At 42.5% G+C, this 17,987-nt stretch overlaps 1 protein-coding gene across 3 annotated transcripts in view; it reads left to right on the top strand.

The window, feature by feature from the left end:
* Positions 1-10,854: 10,854 nt before the first annotated feature.
* Positions 10,855-17,987, top strand: part of Rnf150 (ring finger protein 150) — a 249,574-nt gene continuing 242,441 nt past the window's right edge. For all 3 annotated transcript variants that reach the window (XM_047566617.1, XM_047566616.1, XM_047566618.1), the window contains exon 1: positions 10,855-11,970. In XM_047566617.1, coding sequence (XP_047422573.1) covers positions 11,487-11,970 — 484 coding nt within the window. In that variant the 5' untranslated portion in view covers positions 10,855-11,486. The remainder of the gene's footprint in view (positions 11,971-17,987) is intronic.

Below are 17,987 nucleotides of genomic sequence, written 5' to 3'. Positions count from 1 at the left end.
ATGCTCTCCTTTGAATTTTATAAGGGGTCAGTGTCAAAATACCCATTTGAACATGACTATACTTTTTGCAAAAAAAAAGAGACATGGATTATATTATGATAATACAAGGAATGTTGTACATATATTGAAATAAGTTATAAGTAAAAAATATATACCTGGCTGGGGTTGTGGCTCAGTGGCAGGACACTTCCTGCCATGTGTGAGGCACTGGGTTTGATCCTCAGCACCACATTAAAAGTAAATAAATAAAATAAAGGTATTGTATTCATCTACAACTAAAAAAAAAAATAAAAAGAAATGTATACCTAAAGGCAAATTTATTTTCATTCCTTTATGAAATGAACAAATAAATAACACCTCACTTATATGTTTCATTTTAGGCCTAATGCTGATCAAATTCAGCTCTGAAGAACAATAATTAATACATTATTGTACTGGTCACATTTTTCTTTCTATTTATTTTAGTTGATTTCATTTTTTTCTTTTTTGTTTTCATTGGCCTATTTCATATTAGGTTTGATTTTGTAAGCTTATAGTAATTGTGTTTCTGGAATATGTACAACACAAATGTGAAGGAAATATCCTAAATGACCAGATTGTATTTCAATCTAGACTTTAAAATTGGACTTTGTCACTATTGAGTCCAGTTTGGAATTAAATGTTTATTAATGCTTTCAGGAGCAGGAATGCTTTTGTACACCATGAAATTTAGGGTCTACACAGACTCATTTAATGAAGTTAAGGATTTACCTTTTAAGAAGTTCACTTTAATTGCTGTGTAGCGACACCTGGACAGGCAAGCCCATGGTCCATTTATATTGATGGGAGGGTTGTTGGACTGGAATAAGGAGGTAAAGAAGCCATGGAGAAGATCAGTTTGAGATTTATTATGAAGGCTGATGGATCTACTATTTGTGAATGGGGCAGGGACCATGATGGGAAAAGGAATTGAGAACTCCTAGCTTGAGAATTTGAGGGCCAGTGGTATCATTTACTGTCTTGGGAAGCCTGGACTGAGAAGAAATTTCTGTGTTTGACATATTAGTTTTGTTATACCCATAAATCATCCATATCCATATACAAATTGGGCAATTAGATAAGTGAGTCTGAGGCTCAAAGAAAGTAAATTCAGAAGTCGTCAGTTGAAAGATCACACCTAAAACTAGGAGAGACCTCCTAAACAGAATATAAGGGGAAGTTAAGAGGCCACAGCAACTCTTTTTTTTTTTATTGTAAACAAATGGGGTACAACTTGTTTCTCTGGTTGTACATGAAGTATAGGGGTACCATTTGTGTAATCATACATTTACATAGGGTAATGGTGTTTGATTCATTCTGTTATTTTTTCCTTCCCCCCACCCCTCCCACTCCTCTTTTCCCTCTATAAAGTCCCTCCTTCCTCCATTCTTGCCTCCCTCCCACCCCCCATTATGTGTCATCATCCACTTATCAGTGAGATCATTGCAACTCTTAGGTGAACAGCCCTAAGGAGCCCCAACATTGGATGCTAGCCTGAGGAGTCTAAAGAATAGTGCTAAGGAAATCAAGAGAAAATGGTGTTTCAAACAGAAGGTCACAGTCAACCTAGTTGAGTGCTGCTGAGTGGTAAGATAAGGTGAGAAAAGAATTGTTTCCATTGGATTTGACAAAACTGTGATCACTGGTTACCAGAGAAGTTTCCATAAAGGGCCTGGGCATGTCTTAGTTCATTTTCTGTTGCTCTAACAAAATACCCCAAAATGGGGTAATTTATAAAGAATAAAAGTTTCTTTGACCCCTGATTCTGGAGCCTGGAAAGTCTAAGATCAGGGTGCCAGCATCTACTCTGCATCCACTTGGAGTCTGCTGTGAGGACCTTTTTGCTGCATCATAACATGGCAGAGGGCATCACGTAGCAAGATGAAGCAAGCATTCCAGTTCAGTTCATGCTACCTCTTCTCATACAGTTATAATGTCATTGCAGGGATCCCCACCCTCATGACCTCATCTAATCCTAAATTACCTCCCAAAGGCCTTACCATTAACATACAAATTTGGGGATTAAGTTTCCAATTGATGGGGTACCTCCAAATGATAGTGGGGCAGAAGACAGAGTATGGTGGGAGAGATGTTGGAAGAGAAGGACAAATACTCTGCCAAACACTGTTGAAAAGTTCCGTTGTCACAATAGAGAGGAGTGGAGGCTACAGCTGAGGCGCAGGCCAGGGTTTCAGGCATGGCTAGAATGTGTTGGCGTGTTGCTGGGATTACTTCATTGAAAAGGAAGTGATTCATGGTGTGGGAGAGCGGTGGAGAGTTCCTGAGACGGCCAGAGGGACAGGGGTCCGAGTAAGAGCTGGAGAGTTGGTCTTGATGGGCTGGCAGGTACTTTCCCCATTTAAGCAGTAGGGAAGAATACATGGGGGTAAAAGTAGACTAGGTTTTAGGTCAAATGGTGGGAAAATGGGAAGTTTGATTTGTAAGTAAAATTTGATGTGGTATTGTGAGCTTAGGGAAGGAAAGCAGTTTACACACGCTTTACAGGAAGTGGTGACTAGAGAAGTGGAAGATGGAAAGGGCAGTGGGAGGGGGACCTATTGGAGAAGCGCAGTAGTATTTCCCGAAGGCACCAGTGTGAAGCTTGCATCACCATCTCCTCAGCAGTGCCATCTTCGCTAGTATAACTTACTATTCATATTATTACAAACACTGAATAAAGGGAACTTCTTGAACTTTTGTCACCCCAGTGCTGTCCCTGGTGGACCTGGGTGACCTGACCAGTATGCTGGTGCCATCTTTCTCACAGTGTTTTCTTAACCTATGCAGTCAAAGACAAACGCTTTTCCAGAGAGAGGAGAACTGTTCCTGTGTCAATGGTGTTGGTGGCAAGTGACTTCAACCAAAAATTCCAGGTGAGTTCTCCACATCCTCTTGAAATCGCCAAGAGAGTCAAGCCTAATCATAATCACAGATGAGGGGACCTGTCCTTAACTTTTGTCACCCCAATGCAATATCAAGAGAGCGAACAGAGAAGTGTATCTGACTGGATCAAGAAAATCATTAAATACATAGAATGTGAGAATTGGAGAGACGTGGAGGAATCATCAATGCCCACAGGACAGAAACTGGAGCAGGAAGAGACTGGTCTGAGCTTTCACATGAGCGATCTGCAGCACTGAGGCAAGCATTCCATCTAGATAACCTCTATGAAAACCAGCACAGGGCCCGGCTTCAGGGAAATAATAAATGCTATTTTCTATTCCCTGTTCCTCCCCAGCGACCTTACCATGTGGCGAGTCAATGGAAATGTATTAATGCTGTAGTCTTGTGACCAGCTCTTTGTGATTACGGCTCAGTGGATGTTTAGGAATTAGTACCAAGAGTAAAGTATGCCAAAATGAGTGATTAGTCATGCTGCAGCCTTGACCTAAATAGCAAATTAGGCACAGAGCCGGGATTAAAACTCGGCACACCTGTGCTTTTCAGTCCTAAGGACGTCTTTCCCTGGATTGTGCTTCGTGGCTGTTCACCCACCCTGCAGGAATGGGCTTTATTGTAAAAAGGGAAACCATTTGTGAGAGCATCCTTCCGAAGAGCCAAATAGAAAGGGCAGGAAGAGGGCCTGGTTTCTCTCTCCTTTGATAATTTTGACAAAGTGTAGTTTGAAGATGATTGTGTCTCCCAGCTGCCATGGAGAATCAGTGTGCACGGCTCTGAATGTCCTGGCTTGGAGATACACCCTCCCCTACTCCAGCTTTCTGGTGAAAAAGGACAAGATGATCTTAAGAAGAACAGAAAAAGAAAAACAGCCAGTTTTTAAAATGTGCCCAAAAAGAAGCAATGATTTAGAACAAAAAAATGAACAACCATGTGAAAAAATAATAATAAAAAAGAAAAAGGAAACAGATGTATTGTGGTGAAGAGTGTTTTGTTGGTTTTGGCTCAAGTCCCAAATGCATGTTTCTAAGCTGACTTTCCATATCTGGCCTCTCAAAACATGACAGGAGATTGCTTGGATGAGTTCTGATTAAGGATAAGAGCAAAAAAAAAAAAAAAAAAAAAAAAAAAAAAGTCCAAATTAAATGTCAAAATTGTTTCAAAGACTGAAATAAAAAGAAGTCATTTGATAATTCCAAGGAGTAAAAAAAGAAGAAAAAAAGGTTATTTTTAGCATCATATTTTATTGTTCTGAATTTTGAGAAGTTAGTCAAAGAAAAAGAGCAAAGAAATGAGTATCATTAGTTTCATGCACACTGTCCCAAAATACTTTTCTGAAACCTTCCATTTCCATCTGTGATACTGGCAGCAGAAATTGTAGGGGGTTTTGGACCCGGATGTTCTTAACCTCTGCCTGTATGGCTAGTGTATGGCCTCATAGGAACAACACAGCCCACTCTCAACAGCAAGAAAAGTGGACTGTGAAAGAAAAATTGAGGCAAAAATGATAGTGTGAGAGCTGAACTTAGCAAACGAATATTAGTCAGAGGCAAAAAAAAAAAAAAGTGAAGTTACAAATCAGAGTCAAGTTAATTAACAGGATAGTGAATATCTAAGACAATGAGAATACCAATGAAATGGAGGAGCCCTTAAAACTGTAGCCTGGAGCCAGACTTCCAGTACTAAAATCCCCACTTTAGGACTTACCAGCTGTTCGACTGCAGGCAAGTTACTCCACTCCTTTGAGTTTCTGTTTCCTCATTTGTGTAATGGGAATAATGATACCTACCTCATAAAGTCATCCTGAGAATTAAATAAGACAGGCTTTGCAAAGTGCTGGGAACAAATAGTGCCTGTATATGTATTAAGTGCTCAAAAATGTAGCTCTTTGTTACTATTTGTTATTCGACCCATTATTTTTTATTTTTTTACATTATTTTTAAATTTTTATTTTTTTTTAATTTTACAGACTGCATTTTGATTCATTGTACACAAATAGAGTACAACTTTTTGTTTCTATTGTTGTACACGATGTAGATTCACACCATTCGTGTGATCATACATGTACATAGGGTAAAGACGCCTCAGAATACTTGGAATGGACCCACCTTTTGACCCAGTTATCCCACTCCTCAGTTTATACCCAAAGGACTTAAAATCAGCAAACTACAGTAACACAGCCACATCAATGTTTATAGCAGCTCAATTCATAATAGTTAGACTGTGGAACCAACCTAGATGCCCTTCGACCCATTTATTGATGCCTACTGTGGGCCAGACCCAGCAGCAAATGCTTGGACTACACGTGCAAATAGGAAATCAGGCATGCGTGAGCTCTGTAGACCCCTGTTGGGTTAATTATGATAAATGTGATACACGATCAACCTGGTTCAACCATTACTATATGTTTTCCATTTCTATATAGAACTATCGTTCTCACTGAAATATTCTCAGGGGTGTGTTTTTAAATTACCACACCCTGCCTTCCCAACTCATTCATATCTGCCTCTAAAACTGAATTCAAAATCCTTGATGGGAGAGATCCTATGTTATTCTTCTGAGTCTCCAATTCAGAGCTTATTACAGAGGAGACAACCATCTACAGATGGTCCAGCCTACACTGGTTTGACTTTTGATTTTTTTAATGTACTTTACAATGGTGCAAAAGCAATATGCATTTAGTAGAAATTGCACTTTGAATTATGAATTCTGATCTTTTCCTGGGCTGGTGATTTGTGGTTTGACACTCTCTTGTGATGCTGGGTGGTGGCACTGAGCTAGGTAATCACGAAGGGAACAAGACACACTCCAAGACGGGCTGCATTGCTGAGCTACGAGTTTCGCTGGATTAGGTGTAGTACGTGCGTTTCGATTTCTGATATTGCCACTTTGTAATGGAGTACTGGGACGTGACCTGTCATAAGTCAAGGCCATAAATTCATCAATGGACTTTCTTTACTGTTTGGGGGCATTGCATTTTTAGTCTCTGGTTCCCTCCTACATTTCTGGTCTCGGTCCCTTCTGAAAGTCTCTTGCTCTTCTATGTGCCCAAGAAACATACATTGTCCTTTAGTATCTCTCAAGAGTCTTGGGAGAGTTGTAATCCTACCAGTTTTGAAGAGAAAATTGTAGCTCAGTACAGTTAAATTTGCCTATGTGGCAGAGCTGAGATTCTAATCCTGGCTTGTCTGGTGCCAAAGTTCCCACTCAACCATCCCAGCACAAACTTCCCTTCAAACAAACGTGGAAGACTGAGGAGATAAAAATATCCATCGGACCGGATATATGAAACTAAATATCACAGTATGTTATCCCATAGGAAATAGATTTTTAAAAATAATAATGCGGGCCTTTACACCTAAGGGTCTGTGAATGCCCTATGATATTTTGAAGTCTCCCCCTTCACAGTTATGTGGAAAGTATTTTCCAGTCTTCGTCCCTTTTCAGTCATGGGGTTAGTTACTTAGGAGCATATAGTGATATAAGGACATATGCTGAAGAATTATTGAACAGGCATCAACTTTTTAAAAATGCAGTCAATCAGTGTAAAATGTTAATTATGATATGAATCAAATCATGTATGTTGAGTCATCTATGCATAAGAATTCTACTAAACCATTAAAATATGTACGTAAGTGTAGGAGGAATGGTGTCGTCAAATGTTACAATACACCTCTTAGAAGTCTAAAGTCAGATTCCCTTTGAACATGCTGTGCACATGAATGACAAGTATCAAAGTTAAGAGTCTCTTATGGAAAGCCCAGTCAGCTGGCACTGAGAGACCGGGAACTGCCACCCTCTGCACTGGCTGCTTTCTCTGACTCAGACACAAACATGTTGCATGTGTTTAAGTCAAATCTGCTCCTACCCTGTCTAAAACAAGATCATCTCCCTACATCAAAGAACTCTGGAAACTACTAATTCTATTTGGCCTGGGCTGCTTGACTGGTGGAGAAAATCCCCCCACAGGCCAGGATTCATCCCTAAGCTGTCCTCGGGGAGTCTTTCAAAAGCTGTTTGCTGGAGCTCACTTTACCCTGGTGCATGGTGATGCCAACCTTTGAAATAGCAATTTGGTAATCCCATATGGTAAAACATATAACTTGAAAAGTCTTCAAGTGCTTTGATCTAGTAATCTCCCTTCTCAGACTCAATGCTGAGGCAAATTGCATCTAATTGCCATTTTGGTTAGCCTTGGGCACCTTGAACTCCACTTCTCCAAAACTCGTGATTCTTTTCCCAACCAGCTCTGCTTATGATCTTCCTCATCTTGGAAAACGACAGCCCCATCTTGCCAGCTGCCTTTCTTTGCTACCCCGCATCAAAGGTACCAGAGAATAATACTGTTTGTTCCACCTTCAAAATGCACTGGAGACAATCACATCTCACCACATTCATTGCCACCTTCTGGTCATAAGTCATTAGTTGCCACTTCCAGAATTGTTATAGTTCATTAACTGCCCCCTGGCTTTCATACTTACTCCAACAACTGTGAGAATAAACCATTTAAGACACATCATATGATTGCACAATTTCCTATTCAACATCTTCAAAGGATTCTCCTCCCACCCAAAACACTATCACCCGAAGCATCCTCACCCTTGACGGCAAGGTCCCATGCGATCTGCCCTCCCATCTCTCCGATCTCCTCTCCTTTCACTCTGTTTCTCTCACTCCTCTCCATCCTCAGTGGTTTCTTGGATGTTCCTCAACACATCAAATACAGTCCTGCCTCAGGGACCTTGTTCTTATGGTTTCTTCTTCTTGGTACAACTGGTCTCCCAAATATCCTTATGAATTCCACTTCTTTCAGGATTCTCATGCATCATCTCATCAGAGCAACTGACCCTGACATAAAATAGCAACTTATGCAAAATAAACTACCTTCCCTTACTGTCTTTTCCTCATAGCACTTATCATTGCCTGTCAAAATTGAAACCTTCAAACATTTCTGTTTTCTCTGACTCCAGAATGTCAATTTCACAAGAGCAAGAAACTTATCTTTTCCATTCCCAATTGTACACTCAGTGCCTGGACCACTACCTAATGCAATAAAGTCCTCAATAAGTATTGTGGTATGAAGAAATTTGAAGATGATTGGCAGCAGATGTGACAAGGGTCCTATGCTTTCCCCAAACAGCCAACAGTTAAATAATGTCACTGAAACATGCGTAGTTGTGCTGGAGCAGAATCATCAGTCCAAAGTTGGAAGCACATTAATGCCCCTTCCCCAGAAAAAAAAAAAAGAACTTTGACTTTTTAACATCATGAACTGAGTTCCTGAGTTTTCTAAAGTGTGGCAAGAGAAAACAGATTTTATGGGTAGATTTTCATTTTTTTCCTGAACCACATAAGAGCAAATTGCAGACAGAACACCTCATAATGACTGTATACCTCAATGGGCATGTCCCCCCACAAGGACGCTCTTCTACAAAACTTCATTGTAAATATCAAAGTCAGGAAACCACCCCAGATGAAATATAGCACCCAATCCGCAGCCGTCATTCATTTTTGTCAAGTGTTTAATTTTTGTTTCCAGTGCAGGACCCGGTTCAGGAACATTTGTTACATTAGTTGTCAAATCTCCTCTTTTCAGTGGATCAGTTAGTTCTTCTTTCTCCTTTCTCTATCTTTCATAAGCTTAAGAGTTTTAGGAAGGATAGACCTTTCATTTTGTAAGTTGGTATTTAGAAAGCAAGATTTCTTTTATTATTATTATTTTTAATTTGTTTTTATTTATCATACACAAATGGGGTACAAATTTTCATTTCTCTGGTTGTACACGATGAAGAGTCACACCATTCGTGTAATCATACATGTACACAGGGTAAGGATGTTTGTCTCATTCCACTATCTTTCCTTCCCTTGCCCCCTCCCCTCCCCTCATTTCTCTCTACACAATCCAGCGATCCTCCATTCTCCCCTTATCATGTCCCCTCTGGTATGTATCAGCATCCACTTATCAGAGAAAACATTTGACCTTTGGTTTTTTGGGATTGGCTTATTTCACTTAGCATGATAGTCTCTAGCTCCACCCATTTACCTGCAAATGCCATAATTTTATTCTTCTTTATGGCTGCATTATTATGTATATATACCATTGTGTTTATATACCACAGTTTCTTTATCCACTCATCTGTTGAAGGGCATCTAGGTTGGTTCCACAATCTAGATATTGTGAATTGAGCTATAGAAAGCAAGATTTCTGATCATTGTTTTGAGAGTCTGACTGGAGAGAGTTTTGGTATATATATATACAGATATACATATATGTGTGTGTGTGATTCCATGTTCCTTTTAAGTCCAATACCTCAAAGTTCCTTATAGTGTTTTTTCCATATTTATAAATTCCTTTTCCAACAGTAAGAAGCTGGCTCCCTTTTTTCTGATTTCTCCAACAGCCCTGTCATTTGGCAATCTCCCAGCCATGCTGCTGCCTTCCTGACTCTGCATTATCTTCAGTCCCTAACTTTTCCAAACTTTTCTAAGGAAAAGGGAAGGTAAGAGATAGTCATACAGTCTTCATGACAGGGATTCTCCAAGTTTTGTGGTTAGAGGAAAACTGCTAAAACCAAGGCCTGGGGAATCACCATGGTTAGCATTTGTCAGAGTCTTGTAGAGTTACCTGGGGCTTTGGAGCCAATGTGCTCCTCCCTCTGATCTCTGGTGGTTCAGGAACCAGCAGTCAGGCAGCCTCCACTTTTGCCTCCTTGGCATTAGGCACTATAAAAAGCACTGTCCCAATTGCCTAGAAGCCTATTTTCTAAAAGGAATAAGCTAGGAACACATACAAATCCAGCACATTGAATACCACAGAGACAGATTCTTCTAAGTAGTTCTTGTGCCTGCTTCTAATTTGGGTATAGCTGGGGCTCTCTGGTCTCCCCTAACAGTCACCAGCTGTTTGTACGGTTGCCTAAAAAAGAGAAGTTTTGCTGGTGGGTAATCATTAACAGAGAGCTGTTAAGGTCCTGGGGAAAAAGGGGACTTTAGTTTTTTGTTATGAATTGGGTCCTGGATCTGTGAGTGTCAGGTGGGAAGTACCCGTGAGTGATCACATAAATATTTTTTTAAACACTTTATATTTTTGGTATCTCAAACCAAGGAAGTTATAGGTGAGAAAGGATAACAACCAAACACTTAATTGGTAAGGAATTATGCTGGCCACAGTTTTAAGAAGATTACTCTGGGGAACTGTATTCTCTGCTGAGTAGTTGAAATCTAATGGACAACTGGGGATCACCTGCTAAACGGTAACCCAAACAAATCTCCCTTGCCTGTTGATGTTGTGAGTGCTCTGATACCAGTCATGACAACCAAAATAAATACAGAGAGAAATGGCTCATCCATTCTCTTTTCCTCCAGAGTTAGAAAACTTCCATTTTATAAGGGGAAAAAAAATGTCACCTATTTGTTTCCAGATGAAAGAAACTTGTTCCTATACCCACCTTAACAAAAGTGGTCCCTAGACCAGCAGCATTAACATCATCTGGGACTTCATTAGAAATGTGTGTTCTGAGGCCCAACCCAGGCCTACTAGAAACTTCCAAGGCTCATCAATCTGTTTAAAAACTAAAGTTTAATAGCCAGTGCTCTAGATATTTCAGGAGTAGTGTTAAAAGACCTAGAGACCAAGCAGACTTAGACTTTGGTCCCAGGTCGTAGTACTTCCAGCAAATGAGAAGATTGTTAACAAGAGGCACATTTTGCTATATTTAAGGCACAGGAAGTTGTTTCTGTACTCATAGGTCAAAGGGTCCCTTCCACTTTTGTCCCCACCTGGACCATGTCGCAGACTGAGGCTGAATACGAGACCCGGCAGGGGTCGCTGCTGCCCATGGAGAGAGACTGAGGGAGCGTGGCATGTGAAACCCAGAAGCTTTGACATCACACTAAGCTCCTCCTTGCACGCACACATTATACACACACACACACAAACATATACACACGCACACACACGGACCGCGTAACTCCTCTCTTCCCACTCGCTCCCATTCTCCCCGAGCCGATCCCTCCCGCGGCAAGTGTGTGTCCCGGCACCGCCACCAGCCAGGCCAGGAGCGCACGCCCGCTGCCCCAGCGAACCCGCGCGCAGAGGGGGCGGCCGCCAGGGCTGCAGCCGGACCCGCTCGCCCCGGCGCTCGGCTGCGGCGGCTGGGACACACGCCTGCGAGCGGCCGCGCCCGGGGCCGGAGCGGGTCGAGCTGCCACCCCGCACGCTCCCGGGCCCCCTGCCACCCCTATGAGAGAAGAAGCCGGCCGAAGGAGCAGGACGCTTGGCAGCTGGACTCCTCCGCAAGCCAGAGCGCCCCCTCCTTTCTCGCCCCCAGCGCGCCCGAGAAGCAAGATGCAGCCGCCGCGCTTCGGCTAAGAGGCGAAGGGGCCGGCGCCACCCGCTCGCCCGGAATCGGGTCCCCGAGGCGGCTGCGCTCCCGGCCGCGGCCCCCCGGGCCCCGGAGTGAGCAGCGGCAGCTGGAGAAGCGGCCGGCCCGGGGTTGGCCCGGGCTGGGGAGGAGGGACGGGGCGGGAGGAGGGCGCGGGGGGCGGGGAGGGGGCCCCGGCGGATAAAGATGGCAATGTCGCTCATCCAAGCGTGCCGCAGTCTGGCTCTCTCAACATGGCTGCTTTCCTTTTGTTTCGTGCATCTGCTCTGCCTGGACTTCACCGTGGCCGAGAAGGAGGAATGGTACACCGCCTTCGTGAACATCACCTACGCCGAGCCCGCGCCGGACCCCGGGGCCGGGGCTGCGGGCGGCGGCGGCGCCGAGCTGCACACGGAGAAGACCGAGTGCGGGCGCTACGGGGAGCACTCGCCCAAGCAGGACGCCCGCGGGGAGGTGGTCATGGCCAGCTCGGCCCACGATCGCCTGGCTTGCGACCCCAACACCAAGTTCGCCGCGCCGACCCAGGGCAAGAACTGGATAGCCCTCATCCCCAAGGGCAACTGCACGTACAGGGATAAGATCCGGAACGCGTTCCTGCAGAACGCCTCCGCCGTGGTCATCTTCAACGCGGGCTCCAACACCAACGAGACCATCACCATGCCCCACGCAGGTGAGCGGCCCCGGGGGTGCGGGGCGGGCGCGGGGGAGGGGAGCCCCAAGGACGGAGGCGCCGAGAAAGATCCAGCGCCTGCTGCCCAGCTCCTTTCTGGAAAGTCCGAGCTGCGCGGAAGACGCATCTGGGTTCCCCGGACCTATTAAGTTTTGCTCCGCGTCACTTTGGGGGCGGGGGATTACAAAGAGCAGAGGATGCACTGTTTGGGGCAAATATCAAAGATCTTGGTTTAGCGCCGTTCGAACGAGGGCTTTTGAGGTGGGCTGACTTTTCAGAGGAGACTTTGGAGAACAGGGTTCGGGTATTGGTCGTGGTTAGTGACCGGCTCTGCACCTGTTGGGAGCCGGTGTATCTGATAACTCGCTCTGCTCTCGGCTGTGTGCATCAGGTGCATCCCTGGTGAATGCGTTCGCGTATCAAGAGGTGGCTAGGGTTACCTGCTAGCAGCTTGCCACTGCAGACTTGCTTCTTGTGCAAGTTAGGTTTCCGCTCTTCGTGGGAGATTAAGAGTCCCCTTCCCTCCCCCGCTGGTTTTACGCACGTCATAAATAATATTGAAAGTACTGAGCTGTCATCCAGAGAATCTGACAGGCCGGCATGATGATGAATAAAAACAATCCTTAACAAGCCAAGAAGAGCATGGTGGCCCTGAAGTTATAACTACTTTTCCAGTGTTCCATTACCCTTTGCCCGATTGGGAGTTTAAATATGTTTGATGTTTTTCTTTCTGATGAGAATAAGGCGATTTCAGAGTGGAAAAAAAAAAAAAAGTAAGCTTTTCTTAATGACTCTACGTACCAGGACTAGAAATGCATCACCACCCCAAAGTTCAACTTGATGACACTTGTCTCTGACATGAGCATTGTTTACGTGGTAGGAAAAACATATTTTTAAAAGACTCTATTGTTCAAGATTGTTAGCATAAGCCACCAGGTTTCACAGATGAGCCTTTAGATTTACAGAATTTCCTTTACATTTGAGTGAAGGGTGCAGCTTGTATCTGTGTGCCTGAGAAGTGAGAGCCCTCTAAGCAAGGGGCTTCTGGGCTGAGGCTGTGGCACACAGTGGGACAGAAGTGATAGACACATTTTCTGACTAGAGTAACCTAATCAAAAGTATTTTCTTTTAGAGCCAGATTTTAATAAAGAAACCACTGAAATGGAACACCAACCTTTGGCTACATTCATGAAGGTGTTCTCTTTGGGGACAAGTTTCCATTCCAAGAGCTCATGTCTCCTATTAGTGAAATATACCATGGATTTGCCTCTGGTAATCAACACCAGCTGTTATAGTCAAGGAAATTTGTCAATCTTAACACAAACAGTTGGGGAGGAGCAATGTTAGAGACTTAGGAAACACAGGCCAGAAAAAAAAAAAAATGCAGTGGGGTGTTAGTTAACAGCAAGGAGGGAGGGTGGTTACCTTAGAAAAGTTAGGATACAGCACTTTAGAAATGTTCGGTATATTTCCTTGAGTTCAACAGTTTTCTAGGAGAGAAAGATTATTCTCTGACCCTAGGCCAGAGGAGTGCTACTTAAATTTGATGTTCAAGGATGTTAGGACTCTGAAAGAGCACTTTAAGTCTTGTGAAATATCTTTAAATAAACACATTGTTTAATTAAAAGATTCAGAGGGTGGGAAGAAAGGTGCGAAGGAAAGGTTTTCTTGGTTCCTTAAACTCCAAGAGAATTGTCAACTGACTCTATGGGATGCTTTAAATGTTTCCTTGTGCATGAGCAGGAAATTTTAAACTCAGCTTCTTTGAGCATAAAGTAAGAGGCATCATTTGTTCCTGTCTAAAAAGGTTTTCCAGAACCGGCAACACACTGGATCAATTAATGGCTCGCCTGTTCTTAAAGAAAGCACTAAGCTGATTTCTCCCACAAGTGAGCCTTGATTAAGGCACAGTGGGAGTAAAAGGTATAGAAATGGTTTGAAAATTAAAGACAAAAAAAAAAAAAAAATGTAAAGGAAATTCTTTACTATCTAATAGTTTCCTGTTTCCAGAAATGTGTTAATGCTCTGAGCATAGCCACAAAGCTCCAGCTTATCTTTTGACATCTTGCCACATTAGTCAGAGGTTGCACTGATTTCTGCTGGAATCTCAGTAGAAGGGAATATGGTGAACCCATTGTTCACACTCAGATTCATCTCTCTGAATCTCCCAGCACTGATCTGGCTGTCAATGCCTTATACTCGATTCCAGAACTTAAAGCCTTTACTTTTCTAGTAACCTTGGAGTCAGATTTCTAAATGCAAGTTAGGAAACTGTCCATTTTAGATGCCAATCAAAAAAATTTTTTTTTTTTATTTTGTGAACTTGGGATGCCATGTATCAGAGGATTCTTCTAGGTGTGGACTTTTTTTTTCCTCAAAAAGTTAAAAAAAAATTCAAAAGTTCTGATGTTATATCTCCTCTCCTTTAGGTCCTTTATTATTGACACTAGTAGCTTTTGGTGAAAAGGATTTGGAGTTAATGCTAACTATCCTGTAGTGTAGTGTCTATGCATTCTTTGTGATAGGACTCCAACACAACCAACATCTTGAAGTTCAATTAAAAAGGAATCATTTTCTTTTCTCTTTTATAAGCCCTTTTTTCTGATTAAAATAAATGATTCTGAGTTTCAACCACTTCTGCAATTATAATTTCTCATTCACAAATATGCAGATTCTCCTAGTCTTAAGTTTTACTTTATAAGGAGTTACTTTGTTTCCCCAGTATAATAGCTTTATTGAGGTGTGATTTACATACTAAACAGTTCACTTACTTAAAATATACAACTCAGTGTATTTTAGTATAGTGATTGAGTTATGCAATATCACACTAATTCCATAAAGAAACTCTTAATAGCTGTTGGCATTTCCTCTCCGTTATGCCCCAACCCCAAGCCCCAGGCAAACACTAATCTGCTTTCCATCTCTCTCTGCATTAGTCTCTTCTGTTCATTTTATGTAAATGGAATCAGGTCTGTGAACTTTTATGACTTCTTTCTTTTTTTGCTTTTCTTTTTTTTTTTTTAAGCATGAAGTGAAGTTTTTTATTTCAATTGAGAAAACCTTTTCTTTTTTGGTACCAGTACTTGAGTGACTTCTTTCTTACAGCAGTGTTTCCAGTGTCCAACAAGGTTGTAGCACGTGTCAATACTTCATTCCTTTGTGCTGACAAATAGTATTCTGTACTATGGATGCTCCCCATTTTATTTATCTGTTCATCCATTGATAGATATTTAGGTGGTTTCCATTTTTTTTTTTTTGTCTAATGCATCTGTGAATATTTATGCACAAATTTTGTGTGCCTTTTCTCTGGGGCATATTCTGAGGAGTAAACTTTTTGGGTCATATGGTAGTGTATGGTTTAGCCTTTCAAGGAACCATCAGACTCTTCCAAAGAGACAGACATTTTTTCATCCCGACTAGCAGTGCATGAGGGTTCCAGTTTCTCCACATCCTCATCAGCACTTGCTATCATCCATCTTTTTCATTTTGCATATCCAAGTGGATATAAAATGGTATCTTGGTTGTGATGTTAATTTGCATTTCCCTGATGACTGACAGTTACTTTCAGAAAAAAAGTCTTTTTTTATTAGGGATTGAGACCAGGGGTGCTTAACCACTGAACTACATCCCCAACCCTTTTTTATTTTTTATTTAGAGACAGGGTCTCCCATAGGACCTCATTCAGTTGCTGAGGCTGGTTTTGAACTTGCGATCCTTCTGCCTCAGCTTCTCAAGTCACTGGAAAAAAATATACTCCTAATTAATGTTCTCCTTTTCATTTTGCTTCCTTTCCTCTTTTGGTCAGTCAGTCTTCATTCATTTCTGGACTTTCAAGTCATACACTTTTTGTCCTTGAGAAGAGAGAATGATGAATAGAGAAACCAACCTCTCCCTGAGATGGGAGGAGTGACCCAGAAGCTTATATGTCCCCTGTCAAGGTCTGTGAGGAACCACATCTTTAGTAGAAGGGTAGCCCGAGGACCAGAGCAAAAAGCTGCCCAAGAATGCAGGATGCGCCCCCCGCTTGCAAGTGCCCTAGAGGTGAACACATAGGTGCTAGTGAAGGCAGTGGGACCAAGCTACCAGCTAGGAGCTGGTCTGATGCCCGCATGTAAGCCTTCTTTCCATAGGCTCTCAGGGAAGTGATGATGGTAGAAACTTCTAGAAGCCATTTACAGGAGTGGTTAACCAGAAGAGCCGCCTCTCGGGCCACCCGCTTGGATTCGTGTCCCAGCTTTGTATATCTTTGAGTGAGTTTTTCCACCTCCTCATTTGTGACACAGAGGTTAGTAGCATGGACCTCATTGCTTGTTCTGTGATTAAATGGGTTCACACACCGGGCTCACGTCAGGAGCTGACACATAGCAGTCAACGTCAACCTTCATAAGCCCCGAACTCAGTGACACATACTGACCTTCAGGTGCCATAGGCTGGATCATTATGCTCCTGGGACACACCGAGACCCTGGCAGCCGTGGGAAAGTACTCTTTATTGACCTTTTCATGCTTTAGAGACCCAGACAGTCCTGACTGGTTTGGTTTGTGGCCTCACTGATGTGGGAGACGCCTTCCAGCTCCCGCCAGTGGTTGGTGAGCATCCTCTGAACGTCCGTTGCACCTGTGCTTCCTCTTGGCCTGAACTGCAGTGTCATTGGACGTGGATGATCTACATAGTAAATGTGTGTTTCTGCTCTCTGAGTTGCTGGGTCCTGGAAGTGGTGGTTTGTCTCTTTTTAAGTGTGCTTACTAGGTGTCTGTCTGTTAATTATAAGTACATATTTCAGAGGAAGTTAAGCCTCTAGCTGTCTAGGAAGGACTTCTGAGAGGCTGAGTTTCTAATATCAACTTGGAGATGGAGATGGGCAAAGAGAGCAGGTGGCTGCAGAAATGATTTAAAAACAAACAAACAAACAAACAAACAAAAAAAAACCTCGTCCTTAGAAAGCAGGAGCCTAGATGGAGTACATCCATGTGTTCTAGAACAGAGGCTCTTTTCCTGTGCTGGTAGGTGCCAGTAGTTTACTTTCCATTCTGCCCAGGGTGAATGGGTTTAGGACCCCAGCTTTATGGGGTCAGACTAGGGTCAGTGAGGAGGAAATGCCAAAAACAAACCTGCTTCAGCAAAGGAAAAAAACTTTTATAAGAGTTCAAGTGTTTACAAATGGAAGAGATTTCTTTGGAAGTGTAAGCATTCTTTAGCCTTCAGATTGAAACTGACCTGAAACATTGTAGAATTGCTGATCCCAGAATTCCCTCACGGGGTTCCAGTGAATGAAGTCATAAGGGCCTTCCCAAGCCTGAAAGTATGTGATTCAGTTTTTAGGTATTTAAGAAAATTATTTCACACCTGCAATCTTAACTACTCAGGAGGCTGAGGAAGGGGAATTGCAAGTTTGAGATTAACCTAGGCCATTTAGTGAAGCCCAGAATATATAAATTTGTAGCCAGGCATGGTGGTGCATATTAGTAACCCCAGCAGCTCAGGAGGTTGAGGCAGGAGGATTATGAGTTCTAAGCCAGATTCAGCAATTTAGCAAGGCCATAAGCAAATTAATTGAGACCCTGTCTCAAAATAAAAAACAAAAAATAGGCTGGTGATGTGGTTCAGTGGTTAGTGCACTGGATTCAATCCCTGGTACCAAATAAATAAATGAATAAATAAATAAATAATAAATAAATTTGTAAAAAAAGGACTGCAGATGTAGCTCCATGGTAGAGCACTTGCCTAGTATGTGTGAGGCCCTGGATTTAATCCCCAGTATTGGGGAGAAAAAAAGATGTGTGTGTATGTATGTGTGTATATATATATATATATATATATATAGTATATATAGTATATAGTGTGTATACATATATATTATGTATATATATATAAGCATATATACACATACATATATTTATTTACATATCAGGAGTCTTAGTTCCCACTTCAGTTTTCTCCTATGATGCTATATAGAAACTGTATCATTTATGCTTGATCTTACTCACCACGCCCAGTCTCTCTCTCCCCACTTTTTA

Source organism: Sciurus carolinensis, chromosome 10, assembly GCF_902686445.1.
Source record: "Sciurus carolinensis chromosome 10, mSciCar1.2, whole genome shotgun sequence".
NCBI classification, from domain to species: Eukaryota; Metazoa; Chordata; class Mammalia; order Rodentia; family Sciuridae; genus Sciurus; species Sciurus carolinensis.
This window is presented reverse-complemented; position numbering and strand designations above follow the sequence as displayed.